The 25,238-nt window shown below is 41.1% G+C and overlaps 2 protein-coding genes across 4 annotated transcripts in view; both read right to left on the reverse strand.

Moving 5' to 3' along the window:
- Positions 1-7,851: 7,851 nt before the first annotated feature.
- On the reverse strand, positions 7,852-8,403 carry LOC133753229 (ferritin heavy chain-like). The gene has a single exon (XM_062183684.1). The coding sequence runs from the start codon at positions 8,401-8,403 to the stop codon at positions 7,852-7,854; it is 552 nt and encodes a 183-aa protein (XP_062039668.1).
- A 6,862-nt stretch (positions 8,404-15,265) lies between these two features.
- The window catches only part of PRRG1 (proline rich and Gla domain 1), a 113,157-nt gene continuing 103,184 nt past the window's right edge, over positions 15,266-25,238 (reverse strand). For all 3 annotated transcript variants that reach the window (XM_062183470.1, XM_062183471.1, XM_062183472.1), the window contains exon 4: positions 15,266-19,670. In XM_062183470.1, the coding sequence (XP_062039454.1) occupies positions 19,185-19,670 (486 nt within the window). In that variant the 3' untranslated portion in view covers positions 15,266-19,184. The remainder of the gene's footprint in view (positions 19,671-25,238) is intronic.

Below are 25,238 nucleotides of genomic sequence, written 5' to 3' on the forward strand. Positions count from 1 at the left end.
TAGGTTGTTTTTTTCGCTTTATGAGAGGGATGACCTAGAAATATTTAGGTTATTTTCTATGTCACTATTTTTTTAAAGATTTATTTATTTATTTGAAAGTCAGAGTTACACAGAGAGGAGAGGCAGAGAGAGAGAGTGAGGTCTACCATCTGATGGTTCACCCCCCAATTGGCCGTAATGGCTGGAGCTACGCTGATCTGAAGCCAGCAGCCAGGAGCTTCTTCCAGGTCTCCCACGTGGGTGCAGGGGCCCAAGAACTTGGGCCATCTTCTACTGCTTTCCCAGCCCATAGCAGAGAGCTGGATCAGAAGTGGAGCAGCCGAGTCTCCAATCGGTGCCCATATGGGATGCCAGCGCTTCAGGCCAGGGCGTCAACCTGCTGCGCCACAGCGCCGGTCCCTGCTATGTCACTATTAAGAAGTTACATTGGAAAACGGTCAAATCAAAAGAGGTGCATGCTCAACATTCCCTAGCTAAAAGTTGAAAAGGGAAAAACATTACTATAAACATTTGAGAAATTCTGTGCTGCATGGGAAGTTCACATAGATTTGTCAGTGTTCTCACTGTCCATGATATGTTTCTACTTATCAGAGTCCTGGCAGTGTTTCTCTGACTATATTGAGGAACAGCACTATTGTGTTATCAGAAAAAAAACTTTTTTTTGACAGGCAGAGTGGACAGTGAGAGAGACAGAGAGAAAGGTCTTCCTTTTTCCCGTTGGTTCACCCTCCAATGGCCGCCGCGGCCGGCGCACCGCGCTGATCTGAAGCCGGGAGCCAGGTGATTCTCCTGGTCTCCCATGGGGTGCAGGACCCAAGCACTTGGGCCATCCTCCACTGCACTCCCGGGCCACAGCAGAGAGCTGGCCTGAAAGAGGGGCAACCGGGACAGGATCGGTGCCCCAACTGGGACTAGAACCCAGTGTGCCAGCGCCGCAAGGCGGAGGATTAGCCTAGTGAGCCGCGGCGCCGGCCAAGAAAAATTTTAATTTGGTCACAGTTTCAACAATCTAGCAACAGAGAGAGAGAGAGAGAGAGAGAGAGAGAGAGAGAGAGAGAGAGAGAAGGGAAGTGAGAATGGAGCTAGCATTTGAACTCAAGCAGTCTGATATGGGATGCAGGCATCTCAAGTAGGATCTTAACTGCTACATCAGTTTAGGAATATGTTAGTCATTTATGGAGCAGCCTGCTGTATTTCCCACTATGTGAAAGTTCTGATATATTTTATGGAAACAGAAGGAGAAAATTCTCCTTGAAGCACAATTATAATTATTGGATCTTACACTTAGATACTTCACATTTTACTAATTACTTGCACACACATACACCCTAGTTCATCTGACTTGTTATAACTGCCACAGAAGGGCAGGACAAATGATATAATCTCCATTTTAGAGTTTAGGAGTCTGAGGGTCAGATGTGAGTATTGAGCAAGGAAGCATTGGCAAGCATGTGGCAGAAAGGAATTAGAATTCAGCTCACCTGACTCCTAGTTCAGGATTCCCTGCAGTTTTCCTCCTTTTGGTTCCAGGGCAGGATTGAGGGAGGGGTGGGTGGGAGTGGAAATAGAGCCAACAGGGAATGACATACCTGAACCTGGATCAGATGGCCTGGGTTCAAGATCCCAGTTCACTACTTTCTGGCCATGTGGTCTTTGGCCTTCATCTCTTTTCCCTAAGCAGGATTTGTGATGTGTAAATGGGGTAATGCAAGGCCTTCCATCTTTGGATTTTGTAAGGATTGAGTCCTCTTGTAAATGGCTACTTCACACAGCATGTGGTGTAGGGCAGCCCCCCTCTGCCTCCCTCTCTGACTCCCCGTGCTGAGATGTGCTTCCCAAGGTACAGCTAGGCCTGGTTCTCACATAAATGGAGATTGCTGGCTGCTGGGGCCACTGGCTATGAAAACCACACACTGCTGAGCCTTGTGGAGACAAAGGAGAGTGCCACACAGAGGAGCAAGTCAAGGGTGGATGGACAAACCAGGCAGTCCACATCTGGTTTGCTCTGCTCCTTCTGCCTGGAGCCTCATATAAAATAACTATTTTTTTTTCTGAGCCAAGTTATGTAACTAGTTCAATCACACATTTTTCCCTTCACTCCAAGAGAATAGTAAAACTCCACAGGTAAAATCTGATGAAAATACAAAACGAAATAGCAACAGTCATCAGATTTATGTGGAACTGTAACTAGATTTAGTGTGTACCTGGCAAAAGACATACATTGCAATCTTCCTTGATTAATTGCGCGCGCTCTCTCTCTCTCTCTCTCTCTCTGGTGCACTTTTGTGTAGATGCTCCAGTATTCCTTCTGAAGATACAAAGCAAGTAAATTGAAAATCGATATGATCAAAACATGAGAAAAAGCAGATGAACAAATATCTTGGTTCAATAAACAAAAACCCAAAACCAGATTTGTTAGTACAAATACTTTGTAGCTTAAAGTTTTGAATGACAAGAAACTGCTAATATATTTTGCATATATTTTTGTATATATATTTGGATCTTTTCCAATATAGTCAGTCAGAACCCATTAATATTTCCCAAGATTTATAGTTAGTTACATTTCTAACTATAGTTTTTTTAGGAGGGAAATATAGAATGAGAGTTTTTCTTTCCCTGGATTACACCAAATAATTTACCCTTTAAAATGTAAGTCAAATATCACTCTCTAAATCCAGCTAAGAGGGTCTCATCAGCAGGGTCCCACTATCACTTACAGAATGTTCTTGTTTAGCATCTTGTAGGTTTTCAGTACACAAACACTCCAAAGATCAGCACTTCGATTTCTAATGATTCTGTCTGGGAATCCTTGCAGCAGACATTCTTCCTCAACTCCCTCTCCACCCCTAAAGTTTAGTACTCAGATTCTGACTGAAGGTTGAAAGTATATATTGTTCCCAGGACACACCTTGACCAAGTGAAGAGACTGTTCTCGGTTATTTTCAAACTTAAACTTTAATCCCCAGACACGTGGTCTAGTAGTTCAAGTCTTTAATGTTGGTGTATAGGGGCTCAGGGAGGGGAGCAAATCTTTAAAAGATAAAAAGAAAACCTGAGCCACATTGGGTCCAAAGTAAGACTCTGGGCACCAAAACTACTTGTTTTATAACCCTATATGAGAGGTCTTCATAAAGCTAGTGGAAAATGCTTATTATGTATGAGAAAAAAACTTTCAACACATTCTGCATCAAATAGTTTATTTTTGAATTTCATGTTTTATGAATTTTGTGAAGTCCTGTTGTATTTTATTTACTTGGCCATATTGCTTTTTAAAGTACTCTGGACATAACTTGGACCCTAAATCAGAGACCAGATCTTCCAGGAGATGTATTCTTACTTCAGCATCCTGAGGTAAACTGGGACATGTTATAAGAAATATTGCATGATTTGCTAAAAGTTGTGTTCATGTTCACAATGAATTGTATCTAAAAGAGAAGATGAAAATATGAAAAGTTCAGTATCAAACCAAAAGTAAAAAAGTATACCCCAAATAAAGCATTGATTTCAGAAACCTGAAACCCCTCAAATGACTCACTTGTTTAACTATTATTAAAAATTAATCACAGATGAAAGCTCTTGAAATACAGATTGATGAGGCTATTTTTCTTAAAAAAAAGAAATTTTAAATGTGTATGACTGGAATTTTGCATCATTATCACTTTTAGAATTATCAACTCCATTTTTCTGATTTTATGTATTACATATTAATTATATAAACATTTCCAATGTGGAACTAGATGAAAACAAACAAGTCATTTTTAAAAAGGATTTATTTATATTTTTATTTGAAAGGTAGAGTCATCCACAGAGAGGGGGAGAGAGAGAGAGAGAGATTGATCTTCCATTTGCTGGTTCACTCCCTAAATGGCAGCAACAGCCAGGGTTAGGTCAGGCCAAAGCAAGGATCTAGGAACTCAATCTGGGTCTCCTGTGTAGGTGTAAGGGGACCAAATATGTGGGCCATCTTCTGCTGCTTTCCCAGGCACACCAGCATGGAGCTGGATCAGAACAGCTGGGGCTCAAATTGGCACTCATGAGATGCTGGCATCATAGGTGGTAGCTTAACCTTCTGTGCCACAATGCCAACCCCAACAAGTCACTTTTAACTCCTTCAAAAAACATAATCACCATTATCATTTTGGGTTACATAATTTTAGAAACATTTGACTCCTATCCTTTTTTCTGTGCTTATACCAACTCCTAGCTGGGCACTGTCACAGAGACATTTTGCAAATTTGCAACCAAACCATATGAAGTTGATTTGATTAATATTTTGCATGCTTGCTTGTATAACTAAATTTCACTTCTTTGGCATGCACAGAAGTCAAAAGTCTACAAACCAACACAATTGTTTTCTTTGCTAAAATAGAAAAAAGTTAGACTTGTACTTAGAGGATTGAAAACAAAGCTTAGTTAGAAATGAAATTACAGGGGGCCAGTATCATGGTATAGCGTGCACATTTTTTGAAATTCAACTTATTTTTTATTTTGTGTGTGTGTGTGTGTGTGTGTGAGAGAGAGAGAGAGAGAGAGAGAGAGAGAGAATCTCCCATCTGTTGATTCACTCCCCAAATGCTTACAACAGCTAGGACTGGGCCAGGCTAAAGCCAGGAGCCTGGAACTCAATCTAGGTCTTTCACATGGGTGCGGGAATCCAGCCACTTGAGCCATCACCTGATGTCTTGCAGGGTGAATGTTAACAGGAAACTGGAATCAGGAACTAGAGCAGAAACTCAAATCAGGCACTCTGAAATGGGATGTGCCATCTCAAATGGGGTTCTATCTGCAGTGCCAATCACATGTCCATGGAACCGTATTCTTAATCATGAATTTCTGTGTAGGTCATGATAACTGTGTATGTCATCCATTGCCAATTTATTGCTTGTATAACTACATTTCATTTATTTGGCATGCTCAGAAGTCAAAAGTCTACAAACCAATACAATTGTTTTCTTTGTTGTAATAGAAAAAAATTAAATTTGTACTTGGAGGATTTAAAATAAAACTTAGTTAATGAAATTACAGGGGGCTGGCATTGTGGCATAGCTAATAAAGCTGCAGCTTGTGACACCAGCATCCCGTATGGGTAAAGCCCCTGCCTGCAGTGCCGGCATCCTATGTAGGTGCCAGTTCGAGTCCCAGTAGTTTCACTTGCTGGGAAAGCAGTAGAAGATGGCCCAAGTCCTTGGGCCCCTGCACCCATGTGGGAGACCCAGAAGAGGCTCCTGGCTGCTGGCTTCAGGTAGGCATAGCTCCAGCCGTTGCGGCCAGTTGGGGAGTGAACCAGTGGATGGAAGACCTCTCTCGCTCTGCCTCTCCTTCTCTCTCTCTCTGTAACTCTGACTTTCAAATAAATAAATAAATCTTAATAAATAAATAAGTAGAAAGTAGATTGAGAAAAATCAAGAGTTTGAAAAGGAAAAAAAAAATAGGCATAGGTACAGGCCCACCACGTCCTTAAGAAATCTTCTGTTTACTGGGAAAAAATTTGTTCCTAAACATGGCCATGAAAACAAAGTAACATGCTAACATTATATCCTGAAAGGAGAAAACCAGAGGCTACATTGAGCCTGCAAGGAATAGGCTGATTTTGGCACCAACTAGGGGCAGACATCAGGCCGGTCAGGGATAAGGAAATGGTCAAGGTGGGACTAGCAGCCTTCTGGGTGTTCAGACACCTCAACCAACCTCTTAACATTTGCTGCTCTGAGCTTCATGCTTGGTTTGCCATACTCTCCACTCTTTCTGGTGAGCTTATTTAGTCACATGATTTCAATGATGTCACCAATATACATACCAGGCTTCATCAAAAGTTTGTGAAAAATGGGACTAAAAGGTAGCTTCATTTTTTCGAGGAAAGTTTGAAATCCATGCATAGTTTTTCTGTATGTATTTTCTACTACCTTTATGAAGATCACTCATATTTTCAAAACAGTAATGTTTGCAGCTACCAGCATGACATTTCAACTTGGATGTCTAATAAGAATTATATTTAACATCACATGTTTTTCTCACCCATCTACCCCAGGTTTCCCAGATTTTAAACTTGAACCATCATAGACCCAGACACTCAAGTTCAAATTCCAGAACCTATGTAATTTTCCCCATGTCACATTACTCAGATCCTTTCCATGAGCTAATTTTGTAGATTTATCCAAAAATCATCTGGAATTTATGTCTGTCCAGTACCTCAGGCATGGCAGTCAACCCTTACTAGTCTCCCACCTGGGTGGGATACAATGTTTCTTTTTTTTTTTTTTTAAGGTTTTGTGTTTTTTTTTTTTTTTTTTTTTTTGACAGGCGGAATGGATAGTGAGAGAGAGAGACAGAGAGAAAGGTCTTCCTTTGCCGTTGGTTCACCCTCCAATGGCCGCTGCGGCCGGCGCATCGCGCTGATCCGAAGCCAGGAGCCAGGCGCTTCTCCCGGTCTCCCATGCGGGTGCAGGGCCCAAGCACTTGGGCCATCCTCCACTGCCTTCCCGGGCCATAGCAGAGAGCTGGCCTGGAAGAGGGGCAGCCGGGATAGAATCCGGCACCCCAACCGGGACTAGAACCCGGTGTGCCGGCGCCGCAAGGCGGAGGATTAGCCTGTTAAGCCACGGCGCCGGCCACAATGTTTCTTTTTAAAAAAAAATTTCTTTATTTGTTTATTTGAGAGAGTTACAGACAGTGAGAGGGAGAGACAGAGAGAAAGGTCTTCCATCTGATGGTCCACTCCCCAAATGGCCGCAACAGCCAGAGCTGCACCCATCCAAAGCCAGGAGCCAGGAGCTTCCTCCGGGTCTCCCACATGGGTGCAGGGGCCCAAGGACTTGGGCCATCTTCTGCTGCTTTCCCATGCCATAGCAGAGAGCTGGATTGGAAGTGGAGCCCCCGGGGATTAGAATCAGTGCCCATATGGATGCCAGCACTGCAGGCAGAGGATTACCTACTGAGCCACAGCGCCGGCCGGGGATATAGTGTTTCTAACTGATCTCCAGATTCAATTCATCTGCCACCACCTATATTGTTCAAGCAACCAGTCACTGACTTAACATTCAGGGGGATTTATTATAATGCTTTAGATTCAATATTATAAAATGGAACACTTGTCAATAGCTTTATATTGTTCAGTGTTTTTTAGAATATGTTATCTATTTATTTGAGAGGTAGAGTTACAGGCAGAGGAAGTGACAAAGATCTTCCATTCGCTGGTTCACTCCCCAAATGGCCACAGCAGTGCCTGGCTGGCAGCTGGCCGGAGCTGTGCAGTTCAGAAGCCAGGAGCCAGGAGCTTCCTCTGTGTCTGCCACGCAGGTGCAGGGGCTCAAGGACTTGGGTCATCTTGTACTGCTTTTCCAGGCCATAGCAGGGACTGGATCAGCAGACCAGCATTGGGGACTTGAACTGGCGACCATTTGGGATACTGGTGCCGCAGGCAGAGGCTTAGCCTTCTACACCACAGCGGCGGTCCCCTCTGACTCTCTATAATTTTTTTTTTTTACTATGTTACTCTCTTGGATAAATGGTACAATTAAAGGGAAAAAACCCAAGGACAGATTTTGTAAAGGCAATATATAAGAAAACACCCAACGGCTGAGGGGAAACCAGACGAAGCCAGTCTCCTTGTCGGTGGGGGAGGGGATGGCGGGAAAGGAAGAGATTCCTGGACACCCGATTTAAATCTGACTAGGGGTTGGTGCTGTTGCTCCGCATACAAGAATCAACGGGCACCTGTATTTCTTCAAGAAACGCAAAACTTTATTGTCAACAATGCTCAAACTGAAGGGAAGAAACTGAGGGGAACTGCAGGAAGCTCAATCGGCCGATCCGGCCTGGGGGCGTCACCCCGTGGCAGTGGGGACAGTCTGCTCAGTTCTCCTTGTGGCCCTGGCCCAGGGTGAGCTTGTCGAAGAGGTACTCCGCCATGTTGACGTCTGGGGCCCCCAAGCCGCGCAGGTTGGTCAGGTGGCTCCCCAGCTCCTCAATGGCCTGGACCTGCTGGTCCAGGTAGTTGGTCTCCAGCAAGTGGCAGAGGTGGGCGTCGCCCCTGGTGGTGGCCAGCTGGTGCAGCTCCAGCAGGCTCTGGTTGATGCTCTGGGCCAGGTAGAAGGCGCTCTCCATGGCCTGGAGGCCGCCCTCCCAGTCGTCGCGGTCGGGCTCCTGGACATCACGGATGGCGATGCGGCCTCCGCGCTGGTTCTGCAGCTTCAGCAGCTTCTCCGCGCGCTCCCTCTCGATCTGTGAGCGCTTCAGGAAGTAGCGGGTGAAGCCCTTCAGCGCCACGTCGTCGCGGTTGAAGTAGAAGGCCATCGACAGAGCCACGTAAGAGGCGTAGAGCTGCAGGTGGATGTGGTTGTTGAGAGCGGCCTCACAGATGGAGTCGTAGTTGTGGCGCACTTGTGAGGGCTCAGGGGCAGCCATAGCGAGCGCCGGCACAGCGAGCCGGAAGCTGAAGGCGCTGAGGGCTCGTGGGCTGAGGAGCAGGCAGCGGCGGGTTTGCTGCCCTGGGAGGGGGCGGTTCCCTGGGGTGACCGGGAGTTCGGCGTAGTTGTCGGCCGTCCGGTTTGCAGGGGAGCCGGAAGTGGGCTGTGGCGAAGTGGCTGTGGGGGCTGTTCTGAGAAGGCGGGATTAGGCGGGACGTCAGACAGGCCGGAAGTGGCTCCCCCCCCCCGCCCCCGCTGCCTTCCGTGCGGGTAACACTGAATTGGTTGGTCGCATGAGATTTTAATTTGGTAGTAACATTTCCAATATCCAAGGATTTTCTCAGGTCTGCTATTCGGTCCCCCAGGACCAGCCTGTTGACACTTTATAAAGCTATTATTTTTCTTAAAATTCCGAGGAAATGAATTTTGTGGGAAATTTCTCTTCTGTTTCCTTTATCATATCGGTTTTGCCCTCCAGAATTAGTTCTACTTGTTTATCATGATCTCCTCTTCACTTTCCTCAAATGAGGGTCAACCTCTTTTCCATTCTTACTTGGAGGAAAAGCCTCCTTGGATTAGACTACTGTTTAGTATGGTATACAGAGGTGATGTCTCTTTCAGCTACAGGCTTCTTCCGTGAATAGAGGGCATGTGTGCTCATTAGGGAGTGGTCTGCTTTTGAGATACATGGTTTGGAACCTGTATGTGGGATAGGAACTATCCAAGATGACAAAAATCATGGCATTCTCTGATGTTGGAAGCCTTCAGTGGATCTCCCTTCTAGCTAGATGTGTGCTTCAATTTTGGTGTCCTGGGATTTCTGCTGTGCTTTGAAGCTTGATTCTCTGTTTAAATAAGATTCCTCCACTTGTTTCGGAATGTGATTTGCAACATCCAGAGGATCACAATGCCAATTTGAACAGTCCTCAGTGTTCATGTTTCAGGGTTCTCAAAATATAAATCATGTTTTCCCTTCTGAATTTAAAACTAATAGGCCAAGGAGTCAGCTAATTAAAAATAGGCTTAGGTCTGTAGCTAAATGGACTTACTAATATTTTTCAAATCTCCCAATTATAAGAACATATTGTGACAGCGTAAGCATCATCAAGCCACATTTTCTTTTCCTCTAGATCACACAATTTGAGTATATTTTTGTAAGTAACTTGCAATTTGGTGTGGTCATTTACTTTGTATGGCTAATGGAATATTGGAAGAAGTGACATACTCAATAATTACACCTACTTTATAACAAATTCCCCATGCAGTCTTTTGCAGTAATGCCAAAGAGGAAAAACAGTGGAATATTTCACAGTCACTGTGTACACCTATCCTGGGACATCAAATGATTTATTGAGTATATTTTCCCATCACCACCACCTCCAACCTTCACTGGAGCTTGATAAGGAACAAAAAAAAAACTCATTAACAATGTAAAGATTTTTGGAGAGAGAATATCTTCCACCTGCTGGTTCACTCCACAAATGGCTGCATCAGCAGGGCTGGGCCATACCAAAGTCAGTATCCCTGAGCTTTTCCAGGTCTCCCACCTGGGTGCAGGGGCCCAAGCACTTGGGCTATCTGCTGCTGCTTTCCCAGGCACATTAGCAGGGAGCTGGACTGCAAGTGGAGCAACTGAGTCTCGAACCAGCATCCATATGCGATGCTGGCATTAAAGGCAGAGGCTTAATCTGCTATGCCACAATGCTGGCTCCTATAGGTAGTGATTTGAGAACGAAGAATTATAGACAGCAGCAGCATTTAGCTGCTATGATTCTATAGCACCATAGTCAATCCCACCCTGGCCTCGTGGGACAGCCCTATCATTTTGTAAGGCCAAGTTTCTTTATCTCAGTCTATTTCACACAACAGATATTCCTGGTTAAATTTCTACTGGGAAATAAGTTTAAGTATATTGTAAAAATAAATAGTTATACAATGAGATTGAATAAATCTCTTCTTCTGTGGGCTGCTGTAGAGGAGATGAGTGAGTTAGGTTCTTTATAACTTCTCTGAATGTTTTATCTAACCTCTCTTTCTGTTGGATACTGTTTCATTTACACACTAGGGCCCTACAATACAGGTAACATTTCCCCATACAGTGGTAGTTTTCCAAACTTCATCACTGGGGATAATCAATATTTCTTCATTGAGTAAGAGCTAATACTTGGATTACCTTTCATAATAGGATTAAAATAAGTTTAATAAGAAACTATTTAGAATCCATCCCAAACTAGTGTTCCTAGATCGATTCTCTAAATAACTTATCTGTATTTGACTAATTTGAACTAGCCTGTGATTTTGTGAGTTCTCATTAAGGTTACCTTCCTTCTGCTTCTATCATTTTGGTGCACATAAGACTCAAATAATTTTTTATTGGTTATACATATCTCTTTGGGCTAAATTAACCATCACTTCTCAATTGTGATCCATAATTCTCCTATTTTTGAGCCTGGGGATAAGGGATGGAAATGGTATGAGAGACAGTTTCTAGATCCATGTTTTGCATTTAGTGGCCAACAATAGAGTTGGCTTCACTACTTCTATAAATAAACATAAAGAATAATGGGAATTTCATTGATCTTTAAGGCTCCCCAACAGTTATTTTTTTTTTTAATTTGTCAGGTAGAGTTATAGACAGTGAGAGAGAGAGACAGAGAGAAAGGTCTTCCTTCCATTGGTTGACTCCCCAAATGGCCACTACGGCCAGAGCTATGCCCATCCGAAGCCAGGAGCCAGGTGATTCCTCCTGGTCTCCCATGTGGGTGCAGAGTCCAAGCACTTGGGCCATCCTCCACTGCCCTCGCGGGCCACAGCAGAGAGCTGGACTGGAAGAAGAGCAACCGGGACTAGAGCCTGGCGCCCATATGGGCTGCCGCCACCACGTGCAGAGGATTAACCAAGTGAGCCACGGCGCCTGCCACCCCGACAGTTATTTATGATTGAACAAAATGTCGTGCAAGAAACTAATACCTAGCTTGCACTTTTTATCCTGGATGGAGTTCAGATTGATTCCTGTCACTTGCCATGACTCCGTTGTGGAGAGTGCTGGTCAAGTAGTGGCCCCAGTGCCACTTTACTACTTGTCACATCATGGGTTTCAATTAGTGAAGAGTGTGGAAGAACAACTGCAGGAGGAGGTGGGTAGCAGAAGCCTTGGTGGTGTGTGTTGCCATCCATAAAGGTGCAATAGCTTACATCCTCTGTGCCAGGGATTGTTCACAAAAATGTTTTAGGCAACAAAGGTATCCTCCAAAGACATAAGTGTGCAATACAATGTTTTTCAAGTCAGAGTTACAGAGAGAGACAGAGGGAGAGACAGAGATCTTCTATTTATTGGTTCGCTCACCAAATGGCCACAAAGGCCAGGGCTGTACCAGGCTGAATCTAGGAGCCAGGAGCTTCCTCCATGTCTAACACTTGAGAGCAGGGGCCCAAGCACCTGGGCCATTCTCTGTTGCCCTCCCAGGTGCAATAGCAGGGAGCTGGATTGGAAGTAGAGTAGCCAGGACATGAACTGGTGCCCACATGGGATGCTTTACCCACTACATCACAACACCATCCCCTGCAATACAAATTTTAATGAGAAAAACATTGCCAATTTCTTGCAATACTTGGTTCCCAAATTGTGCAGGGAATTTTTCCCAATCTTTGCACTGTAGTCCTTGGTAGAGAATGGATATGGGCAGCAGGGCAGTTTCAGTTATTATAAGTAGCCTGTAAATCCAGTTTCACTGAGCTTTGTGTGAAGGCTGAATAATGGCTCACAATTAACTGCTTGTTATTTAAAAATTATTTACTTGAGATTGGGGGGAGGGGAGAGAGAGAGAGGGAGAGAGAAAGCCCCCATTTACTGGCTTACTCCCCAAATTCTTGCAAGGCTAGGGTTGGGCCAAAGCCAAAGCCAGGCACTAGGAACTCAATCTAGGTTTCCCACATGGGTGGCACGAACCCAAGTACTTTGAACATTCACTACTGTGTCCTAGGATCTGTATTAGCAAGAAGCTGAAGTCCAGAGCTTGAGTCAGATATCAAACCCAGGCACTATGAGATGCAGGCATCTTAACCACAAGGGCAAATGCCTGCCCCTGAACTGGTTTTGTTTTTTTGTTTTTTTTTTTTTAAAGTTTGTAGATGCTGTTTTGATTGAAAAATGCAAACTTATTAAAAAATTTGTTGCTAGCAGTTTCCCATCCATCTGGGGTCAGCAGAAGTTCACTCTTGTACTCTCTGCCTGAGGATATTTTTATTCTCAGGAGTTAGTGAAATCCATACCTGGCAGGTCAGAAGTGCTGTCCAGGAGCAACCTTCAAAAAGTAGGAACTGTGTCATTTAAACACTCAGCTTCTTTGCCATTAAAGACACAGTTCTTAGGTGTGTGCTTCATACACACAAGCCTCCAGTGGCATTGGGCCCTAGCTGCTGGCAGAAGCAACCCTGTTGAATATTGTGATATTTCAAGTTTGTTGCTATTTTCTGATGAGAATGATTTATAGCATGAGGAACCTTCAAAAAGCTTATAGAAATTTAAAAAAATGTGCATGGGTTTTAGTTTTTGCACTAAAACTTATCTTTCAATTCCACTTTCCATGAACTTTTTGAAATACCTTGTATAAACCTTTTGGCAGACATGATGAAAGCAATAACCAGTGTAGAAATCATGAGATAACCATGGGCACATATAAAAGTAAGTGTGCATAAGTGTATGGTCCCTCACACTGGAAGTGAGTCATATTATTGATTAATATTCCAGATCCCAGGTGTCCACTGCCCCCACTATCTTCAATCATTATCATCAAACAGTGCTGTAGAATTCAAGCTTATAGTTTGGGGCTTGCACAAGACAATGTCACATGAACTAATCTGTAGGGAGAGTGGATAAAGGGATGTAAATGGTGGTAATGGTTGAGAGTATGACCAATGTTGTCTGTGGGGGAGAAAAAGAGATCTTTATATGGAAGATAAGTTATTTAGGGTATGGAGAAGCATCCCACATTTTACCAGTTGGGTCTGTCAATTATCTTTATAATTAACAAACAAATACATTTTATATGCTCTTAAATCTTAGGACGTAAGCTTCAAATTATATTTTTATTTCCAAATTCAGTACTAATTCTTTTAGTGGTTGATGATGAATAAAACTGTTGCTTTGTAGAACAAAGTGTCCATAAACTACACATTATGTTGATTGTCTAAAGAAAAAGCCTGTAGAGATACATTTTTTGTAAGTGGAATATCAGTTGCCTTTCATCAGTTTTTGGAGCTTGTCAAGAGAAGTGCTTTGAATAAAGTTAATCAAATTCGAACTTTTAATTAAATTAACTTGAATTTAAATTTTTATTGTTCAATAAAAATTTTCAGAAGAATAAGCATGTGTTTCCTATACATAAAACAAACCAACAATTCTCCTAGTTTCTTCAAAAATCTATAGTGGTAGTTTTTGAATGCAATAGAATATTCATGTATCACATTTGTAGATTTGTGTACACATTAACCTACAATAAATAGAAAATATTTTTTAAATTATCCCAAAATAGTACTGTTTAAATAGTGGATCAAATTACCAAGGAATCTTCTGGAATTTTATTTAAAAATAGTTTAAATAAAGGGAAAGTGGTTGGCACAATGGTTAAGACGACACTTTGGACATCTGCATCCCATATTAGAATGTCTGGGTTTCAGTTTTCACTCAACATCCAATTCCAGCTTCTTGTTAATGCATACTCTTCGAGGCAGCAGGCAGGGCTCAGGTACTTGGACCCCTGTCATCCACAAGGAAGACATACATTGAGTTCTCAGCTCCTGGGTTCAGCCTAGCCCAGCTCCAGTTTTAGGCATTTGGGGAGTGAGTCAGCAGACAGATCTCTCTCTTTATCTGTGTGTATCTGTCTCACTCTCTTTCAAATAAAAATGAAAATAAATATATAATTTTAAAAAGTATTATAAATAAGAGAAACTTACTTCTTATGAAAACAATGAATGTGAGAATTAACTGGAATGTTTTCAACTTATTTTGGTTATTAGTATAAAGCAGCCTTATTAAATTGAAAATTATTTTACATGCCAAATTCAAAAGTATAGAATGACTAAAGTTATGATTGTTGCAGTATTTATGTATTGAAACTATGTTTGTATGAAATGATCTGCTGTGTTCTTCCTTAAACTCAGCTCCTTTGTGCCAGTAGACAACACCATTCCCAGGACTTGACAAACTATACTACTACAGGGAGCTTAATCTGTTCCTTTGAAGAAAATGTTTTCATTTTGTTTCATTCAAGGGTCATTCAAAACACAGAGTCCTTTTTTACATTGAGAACACCCTGAGGTTTTCACCAGATGACTTCTGACTTTCTGTTGAGTGAATTGATAGTTCCTAAATTTGTAAAAAAAATAAATAATAGATAAATAGAGAAATTATGTAATCATTTTACCTTACTGGAACGAACATAAATTTTAAAAACCTTATAGGGTGTTTGGTATAGCAGTTTCGCTGCCGTTTGTGGTGTTTAGATTACATATCATACTGCTTGGTTTGGAGTCTCAGCTTTGCTCTCAACTCCAGCTTCCTCTAATCTACATCCTGGGAAGCAGTGGCGATAGCTCAAGTAGTTGGGTCCCTGCCACCTACATGGAAGACCAGGATTGAACTCCTATCTCCTAGCTTCAGCCTGGCCCAGTCATAGATTTGGCTGGCATTTGTGGGGTGAACCAGCAGATTGGAGCTCTTTGTCTCTGTCTCTGCCTTTCAACGAAAGAACATAAAACAAAGAGCTTATGTAGCATATTTATCACCTAACCAAAATATAAATAAACACATAAGACACCTCTTGGATTTAAAAATAGCTTTATTTAGCATACCAAAAACACAGGAACATAAGAAAAACCATACCTAGTATAAACATAAAAGTTAAATACTATAATTTAATGTAAACCAAGCATTTAAATTGTGAAATATTATAATAAAATACATGCTATTTTTATAGAACCAAGTTAAAGCTACCTCCATAGTTAACTGGATCAGATCATCAAACTTGAAAATGTCATTATTAGCAATGAAAAAACACAACATCTCTATTTGTATTGGTCAATAGGGAAAGGATAAATCATTTTATTTACTTTAAACGCATACAATTTATTGAGACATTTAGAGCATGGAAGCAAAATTGTCAGTTCTAGGATTCAAGATACAACCACTATATGTGGAAGCTTAGAAATCATTCTGCTGGAAGACAGTTGAGCCTATTCTTTTATTTACATGCAAACCCACTGATTCAATTTAGTTACTGCTTAATAAAGATACTAAATATATTCTGCAAAAATAAACCTTTATTAAAAATTACCAAAGGTGAATATAATATCAGTCAGGTAGGAAAGATAAAAGCATAAAAATACATATTATTCCAGACAAACCCCTTAATTATAATAAATGTTAGGAAACTCATTTTATAAAACCAGATGGGGTAGCAAAAAGTATTTTAAAAATATAAAACCCAAACCACATTCAAACAAAATGAGCAATCCTCAGATGATATTTCTTGAATGAAGTGGTATTTTGCTTATTCTGTCATCACATGAAAGGCATGATGAGATCTGTAGCTGATGGAGCTTTTACTATGGAGTAACACTGGGTGTGTGTGTGTGTGTATGTGTGTGTTTGACAAACTGTCTAAAAAGCTGTGGTCATTGATTGGTTTAAACATTTTGCTTTTTTCTTCAGGAATCAACATTTATCCTTAGAGTTTAATTCAGGTATCTCTGAGAGACAGCATTCAATCTAATATCAGGAATTTAAAATGTAAAAATAAATTTGTAAGAATATATATTTAGTAATTGAATATCCTGTTCTGTTGTCTAATCCTGTAGTTCTCAAACTTTTGGTCTCCAGACCCCATTATATTCTTAAAATGGGGATCTGGAAGTCAAAGAGTTTTTGTTTATGAGATTTATGTCTCAATATTTATCATATTAGAAAATAAAATGAAGAAATACTGTATTAATTCATTTAAAAACAACAAATCCATTACATGCTAACATAAATAAATAATATTTTTATGAAAAATATCCATATTTTCTAAAACAGAAAAAAGATGTGTGGGAATGTGGCATGGTTTTACATTTTCAACTCTTTTTGAGAGATCAGAATGAAAAGACAAATGATGTCTTCACATTACTATGAAAATATTTTGATCTTACAAATCCTCTGAAATGTTCTCAAGGTACCCCAGGGACTGACATTAATGACTAAAAGAAAAGTCAGCGCAAAATGAACCTTAAAAAAAGGGAGCCCTAACTTTCATTTAAAAATAAACAAAACAAAAAAAAAACCTCACAAATACGTCATTGTATCAAACACTCCTACCTTCAGCTTTAACTAGAAATCAAAGATTGCCATGTACTCATGGCAACACTCAAAACAATATTGTCATTTCTGAGATCAGTGTCAAGATATAGTCAGTTTTAGTTCAAGGAAGCTACAAAACCTATTAATTAAAAACACTTCGGTTCCCTTTCCAACATTTGCTTAAACCTGGTTTGTGCTGAGTTAGCCATTATCTTTAAGTTGGCACAGCTTTGGTATAGAATAGAGTATGGCAGGGTTTAACTAAAATTCCACACACTTAGACTAGGACTATGTTAGTAATTTATAGAACACCCTGCTCTATTTCTCACTATGTGAACGCTCTGATAACTTTTAGAGAAAAAGAGAGAGAAACTTCTCTGAAGCACAGTACTGATGCTAGGATCTTCTATCTAGATAAGTCTTCACATTTTAGAAATTACTTCGACACACACCATCTCATTTGATCCTTTTAAAGCCCCCAGAGAAGAGCAGGACAAATGATACTATCCCTGTTTTCAGGTTGAGGAGTCTGAGGGTCAAATAGGGGTCTTGTCCAAGGTACCATGGCAAGTATATGGCAGAAGGGGGTTAAAAGTTAGGCTATCTGACTCCTAGTTCAGGATTCCTTGCAGTTTTCCCTCCTTCCTTTGATTCTGGGGCAGAATTGAGGGAGGAGTCAGTGGGGATGGAGTGGTTTTGTTTTATTTTCAAATATTAGTTAGTTGAAATGCAGAATAACAGAGAGAGAGTGAGAGCGAGAGCGAGAGCGAGAGAAAGTGATCTTCTATCTGCTGGATCACTCCCCAAATGCCTGAAACAGCCAGGGCTGAACCAGGCCAAAGCCAGGAGCCTGGAACTCAGTCCAGATTTCCAATGTGAGTGGCAATGACCCAAGTACTTGAGCCATCATCTGCTACCTCCCAGGTGCATTAGAATGAAGCTAGATTGGAAGCACATAGCAGGGACTGGAACCAGCACTCCCGTATGGGATACAGGTGTCCCAAGCAGTGGCTTAACCTGCTGCACCACAATGTCCACCTACCTCTGTATCCGCCATTTTATCCAACACAGACAAGACTTGGTAGTAGAAAGATATTTCCGTGAATAATCTAATGAATTTTCTGTGAATAATCTAACGAATTTACCATCACTGCATACATAATGGAACTTTATAAAGCAACTACTCAGACACTTTATGTTGGCAGTTTATCCACAGCCTATTCCCTCTTCTCCAAGGGAAAAGTAAAAAGCCTGCAGTTAAAAAAAACTAATGAAACTACAAAACAAAGTAGCAAGAATAATGAAATCTATGCAGGGCTATAATTAGATTCAGTATGCACTTGTTACAACACATACTTTGCAATCTTCCACCAATTGGAGAAAAATATAAAAATCACAGTTCATAATTTAGTGGAAAACTGCCTCCTAATAAGCCTGAGGCAAAGACTTCAGCCTGTACAAAACCATCATGAAAATCATTTCAAAAAACTTAACTCTTAGGTGCTTGAAGATTCTGCAGTGGTAGGAGAGAGTACACAGAATAGAAGAGTGCACAGCAAGAAGAAAATAATTATTGCCACTCATCAGCAAAGGGGTAATTAATTGGTATCTAGTGTCTGTTGTTAGTATATATCCACTTTACAAATTTTGTTGCCAGGAAATCCTCCACACAAAGTTATTAATATTAATAGCATGAAACTTTCAAAGATGCTAAGTAAATTGTTTAATTTGGAGGATGGTGGTCAACAACAAAACAATCCCTAGTATAAAATGAGTCAAATACTACTAACAACCAAGGATTTTCTTGCTATACATTGCAAACAAATTATTGCTTATCTTGTACACACTCTCTCTCACTTTCTGAGATGTTTCTAAAATTAAGAATCACTCTATGAATTTTCCATTTTAAGATAGATGAAGGAAAAAAATGCTAACAGAAGCCAGTAAGAATCATAAAACATACTAGTTAAATCCTTTTTGCAAGAATCTACAGCAAATTGATGGCTATCTTATATCACCTGGGTGTCCCTTTTGTCCAATTTTCATGAGTATTCTCTTTACAGGTGATTTAAGATGTTAATGGATTTTCAAGACAATTGCACACATACTATGTTGATACACACACGTATATATACACATACTCATGTGTGTGTGTGTGTGTATATATATATATATATATATGTATGTATCTCATCATAGCACATGAAGACCCCCCATTGGTATGTTTTTCTCTCTTCACATATTTCCTTTGGCAACAATGAGCACAGATAATGATTTTTAATAGGAAACAAAACTAAAGAAAATCAAACTAGAAATTATGAAGTGGTATGCTGTAGGAATCCAATGAAATAAGTCAATGCACATTTATGTAGTGGTAAAGTGCTGGAAAGTCCTTTCATTAGTAATTTAAAAACAATTAGAGTAAAAAGAAGTTTACAGCTTCATTTGATGGTGTTGACCACAGGCACCATAGCAATGGCACTGGCTGAGTTGGAGTTGACTATGTCCTCATACTCCGGGGGTGGGTCTAAATGAGGTTCTGTTTCACTTCTCCGCAGGTTCATCTGGCCAGTAGCTTCCTCATAGGTAGGTGGGGGATCACAGTTGGATAGGCGAGTGGAGACAGAATCTGAACGACCAACCACATATTCTAGAAAGCCTGGAGACAATCCACTGCTGTCAAACACTTCATCAGGTGGGGGAGGTGGAGTGATGATATTGAGGTGCTGAGGGAAAGGAATGTGGCCTTCAGTCACTGTCTGTCTACGAGTTTTGTTTCTTAGGAAGCATCTCCAGATTAGGAAAATGACAAGAAGGATAATGAAGAGACCAAAAATTAATGGAAAGGTAAGGTAAAATTGAAACCAGTCACTTCCTCTGTTACTCTCTCCTTGCTGCGCTTTCGTGTAGGTGCTCCAAAACTCCTTCTGAAAATGTAAGACAAATAAAAAATCAGTATGATCAAACATAGGAAATATTAAATGCACAGATGTCTGGGTTCAATGGACACACTAAACAAACAAAAAATCAGATTTGTCAGTTCAAAAAACTGACCAACAGCTTATATTTTTTATGGCAAGAAATTTTATATGGATGATGTTCAACTTACAATAGGGTTACATCCCAATAAACCCACTCCAGAACTAGATCTTCTCTAAAAATCGATTATTACTCCAACATTTTGTGATTCTTAGAAGAACTGGGGAATGTTGTAAGAAACGTTATTTCGGGACAATACCAAAACCCTAAAATCATAAATGACTCATTTGCTTTACTATTATTAAAAATTAAATCAGAGGTGAAAAATAATGAAGTATGAAGCTTGAAGCTTTTTAGATAAATGTGCTTTCAAAATTATTTACTATTAACTTTTTGTGTGTCAATTTTAGGATTTACAATTTTAATTATTTGTGATTATCTGAAATTTTAATTATATAAACTAATTTTAAAAGTAAAAATGCAGGGTCAGCACTGTGGCCTAGTGGGTGAAACCGCTGCCTGCAGCGCTGGCATCCCATATGGGTGCCCATTCAAGACCCAGCTGCTCCACTTCTGATCCAGCTCTCTGCTATGGCCTGGGAAAACAGTAGAAGATGGCCCAAGTCCTTGGGCTTCTGCACCTGCAGGGGGGACCTTGGAAGAAGCTCCTGGCTCCTGGCTTTGGATTGGCACAGCTCCGGCCATTGCGGCCAATTAGGGAGTGAACCAGTGGATAGGTGACCCCCCCCCCTTTTCTCTCTGCTTATGCCTCTCTGTAACTCTGCCTTTCAAATAAATAAACAAATCTTTGAAAAAAACTAAAATTGCATTTTCATTATATAAAACCAGTAATGTAGAAACTAAAGAAAACAAAGCACTTGCAATTCCCACACAAAGGTATAAGAACTATTAACCTTTTGGTTTACATCATTTAGAAAATATTTTATGGGCCTGCACAGCAGGTTAAGCCACCGCCTGCACTTCCTGTATTCCATATCAGCTCTGGTTCAAATGCCGGCTATTCCACGTCGGATGGAGCTCCCTGCTAATGCACAGAAGAAAGCAGTGGAAGGTGGCCCCTGTTGCCCATGTGGGAAAACCAGATGGAGTTCCAGGCTGCTTCAAAAATAAATCTTAAAAAATAGAAAATATTATATTCTTTCTACCATGCTTTTAATAACTACAGTTGCACACCTATACAAATGCACACTCCTTAAAAATCTGGAAGCAAACTGCACTAATTGTAATAAAACTGCTAATCATCCACTTGATATTTATCAAATTTCTTATCCATGGCCAATTTTATTTTATCTGTAGCTGAGAATTTACCTTCTCTGTTTCTATTGTTGCAGATCACCACCTTTTCCTCCACATCATCTTACCTACGAATTTCAATAAATATTTGTGATTTTGAATAATTATGTAATGCTAACCTTAGGTAAATGCAGTAAAAGAGGCCCTTTTATATTGTCCATTTTACTTTGGGATGATCAGATATTAATAACGCACACGAGGGGCTGGCATTGTGGCACAGTGGATTAAACCTGCAACTCCAGCATCCCATACGGGCACCAGTTCGAGCCCTGGCTGCTTCACTTTGGATCCAGATGCTCGTTTAATACACCTGGGAAAGCAGTGAAAGATGCTACAAGTGCTGGGGCTCCTGGCACCCACAGGGGAGACCAATATGGAGTTCCAGGCTCCTGGCTTCAATCTGGCTCAGCCCTGGCTGTTGAGTCCATTTGGGGAGCAAACCAGAAGATGAAAGATCTCCCTGTTTCTCTTTCCCTCTCCCTGTGTAACTCTGCCTTTCAAATAAAATAAATATATCTTTAAAACAATGCACATGGAAATCAGGCTTTTGCATGCTTTAGTTGAATAATTTCTCTGGGTTCTCTGGTATTGTGGGAAATAAAAAATGTGTAGATGAATATTCTTTTGTTTGTTTTTAGGAAAGTTTCAAAAACATAATCATGTTTTCATTTCGAAGGTATAAACACAAAGCCCAAGCAAAAATCAGTGTTTTATTTTACATGTAGTAATTCAAATCATCCTCATTATACCAAATAATGCAGGTACTATTATCATCCCCATCTTGCAGATGAGGAAATAGAGGCCCCAAGTGGTTACATAATAATAAAAACAAACTCATTTAACAATTAAACTTTGCAGCTAGGGTTTGAACCTAAGAGGACTGCTGTCAGAGCAATCCAAAAAGCAATGTAGCTTGGTGTATAAGATATTTAAAACCATATGGTAATGTTCCTAGAAAATTTAGTCTTCCCAGGGCTAGTGCTATGGCACAATGGGTTAAGATATGCCTGCAGCACCAGCATCCCATATGGGTGCCTCTTGGGAGTCCTGGCTCCTCCATTTCCAATCCAACTCCCTGCTAATGTAGCTGGGAAAACAGTGAAAGATGACACAGGTCCTTGAGCTTCTGATACCCACATGGGAGACCCAGTAGAATCTCCTGGTCCCTGGCTTCAGCCTAGCCCAGCCCTGGTCCTCGCAGCCGTTTGGGGAATGAACCAGTGAATAGAAGATCTCTCTCTCCCTCTCTTTCTCTGTCTCTCTTTTCCTCTCTTTCTCTGCTACTCTGCCTTCCAAATAAATAAATAAATCAGTGGCCGGTGCTGTGGCATAGCACGTAAAGCTGCTGCCTGCAGTGCTGGTACCCCAAATGGGTGCTGGTTCGAGCACTGGTGCTCTACTGTGATCTAGCTCTCTGCTATGGCCTTGGGAAAGCAGCAGAAGATGGCCCAAGTCCTTGGGTCCCTGCACCCACGTAGGAGACCTGGAAGAAGCTCCTGGCTCCTGGCTTTGGATCAGCACAGCTCTGGCTGTTGTGGCCAGTTGGGGAGTGAACCAGCAGATGGAAGATCTCTCTCTCTCTGCCTCTGCCTCTCTGTAACTCTGCCCTTCAAATAAATAACTAAATCTTTAAAAAAAAATCTTAAAATAATTCCGTCTTCTCAACATGTTAAGTATGTAGTCAAAAGTGAACTCATTTCACATATAAAATAATTTCAATTAAGGCAATAATGTTCTGAATGAAAAGATACTGATGGACTTATTAATTTAGGAAATAGGCTTATTTGTCCTCGAGGCCAGATCAGATGGAAAGTCACTTGAAATCAACATTAAGACTAATAATTGTCATCCAGATACGTAAGGTCAGTTAATGTCCCTGTAAGCTATGTACTATGTACTCCTTTATCTTAGTAAAAGCAACCAAAAGATATTTAAGAAGAGCAAATAATGTCAGGATTTGGTTGAGCAGTACTTTAGAGGGAATGAAAATTAGTAGCTGACAATTATGCTGACAGTGTCACATGTTTCTTTGTGTCTAAACAAGAACTTCTAGAGTAACTAAATAGTATTTTACATCAATATTAAACAGAATGTAAAAGGTTTGTTTAATGAGGGAAAGAGTCATCAAAGGGAACCTACAGTCTTAGAGCAGGCTAAAATTAAATAAATAATAATCACAATCTGTAGCTGCCAGAAGACCTGATAACCATTTCAGAGGGAAGTTCCCCACACAGTAGATACTTCATTGTGGTGGGTAAGTTGCAGAACAATATGCAGTAGGTTCTGAATTCTATCAAAGTACATTTCCCTTTTATAAAATGTGTACTTTACTCTTGAATTTTCTCATTGCCATTTATGTATAGTATGTGAGTAACTCAAGGCCTAAAGGACTCTATTCATAATTGGGAACAGCAAAGCTGAGTATATTCTACCACCTTCGATGGATCAGCTCAGAGCCTGCCTCAGAAAGTTCGAGAGTGGGTGGTTTTTCAGGGAGTTGTAGTGCTGAGGAGGGTGCAGCAGTATTTACATACAGTGCTCACATGGCTTCTTCTCTTGTCCGAGAGGAAAGACTGGCAGAAGAGGAACTAAAAACTCCAAAAGCTCCACTGTTGAGAGTAGGAAATAGAAAGGCCTGCAAGTTGGCAAGGTTGAGCAGGAGGTTGTCCAACATTTTTAAGATTTCTTGTCAAGAGCGATTTCTAGGGAAAATGGCTGGGCATACACATAAGTCACTTATAATCTTTTTAAAAACCTTTTTACTTACCATCTTTGTGTTCATTTCTTTGTCTATAAGGAAGTAATCCATGTATTTAACTTCTGAGCAAATGAAAGAACAAGTGTAAATTGATACAAAATGTGAGACATTATCTTGAAAACTACCTCTAGGGGGTAGTGAAGTTGCTGGGAAACAATATTTTGGGCAACTCTTTTTTTTTTTTTTAAGAGTTATTTTATTTATTTGAAAGAGTTACAGAGAGAGGTAGAGCCAGAGAGAGAGGTCTTCCATCCTGATTCACTCCCCGAATGACCAAAATGGCCAGAACTGAGCTGATCCAAAGCCAGGAGTCAGGAGCTTCTTCTGGGTCTCCCACGTGGGTGCAGGGGCCCAAGGATTTGGGCCATCTTCTACTGCTTTCCCAGGCCACAGCAGAGAGCTGGATCGGAAGTGAAGTAGCCAGGGCTGCAGGTTGGGGCTTTAACCCACTATGCCATAGCGCCACAGCGCCAGCCTTGTGCAAATCGGTTTCTTTTACTGCCATCTGAAGAATGTGAAATATCCCCACTTGTCCATTCAAAAGATGGACTCGCACTTGATAAGTGCAATGCAAGAGAGTCTTTATTAACAGTCTTGCAAGATCGGGTGTCTGGAAGGGAGGCAGGCATACCTGGGGTGGTTTACAACAAGCTATTACTCCTTGGCCGGCGCCGCGGCTCACTTGGCTAATCCACCGCCTGCGGCGGGTTCTAGTTCCGGCTGGGGAGCCAGATTCTGTCCCGGTTGCCCCTCTTCCAGGCCAGCTCTCTGCTGTGGCCCAGGAAGGCAGTGGAGGATGGCCCACGTGCTTGGGCCCTGCACCCGCATGGGAGACCAGGAGGAAGCGCCTGGCTCCTGGCTTTGGATAGGCGCAGCACACCAGCTGTGAAGGCCAAGGGGGGGGGGTGTGAACCAACAGAAAAGGAAAACCTTTCTCTCTCTCTCTCTCTCTCTAACTCTGCCTGTCAAAAAAAAAAAAAAAAAAAAGCTATTACTCTCTAGCACACAGGTCCCTTCCCTAGTTCATCACTGGGTACTAGGAGATCACAGTCTTACTATGTGTGGCCTATTATCTCCATCTGTTTTCGTTTTGCTAAGTTAACCACCCCTAACATTCTATTTGCTGAATACCCTGTTAGCTTTGGGACTTTACCTAGTTGATACGCTAGCTAGCTACATGTGGCTTTCCACACATCTGCAAGCTGTTAAGTTAGCTAGTTGTTAGTAATTTTCTACAGAACACCTTACTTTGAAAATGAACCAAATGCCTTTACTTATCACAAAGAAGAAACAGCTGGGGGAGAAAGTGGAAGGGGAAGGGTCGCTGCACTTTTTTAGATGAATTTTGGAGACTAAATTTTTTGCAATGTGAAACACAATTTCATAAATGAAAAACTCTTTAATTTAGTTGTAATTATGTGAAATCTTTTAAGGTTTGGTTTCA

This window comes from Lepus europaeus, chromosome X, assembly GCF_033115175.1.
Source record: "Lepus europaeus isolate LE1 chromosome X, mLepTim1.pri, whole genome shotgun sequence".
NCBI lineage: Eukaryota > Metazoa > Chordata > Mammalia > Lagomorpha > Leporidae > Lepus > Lepus europaeus.

Bases quoted from the DNA above. Each gene is read 5' to 3' on its own strand.
- LOC133753229 (XM_062183684.1), bottom strand. From the start codon at position 8,403: ATGGCTGCCCCTGAGCCCTCACAAGTGCGCCACAACTACGACTCCATC.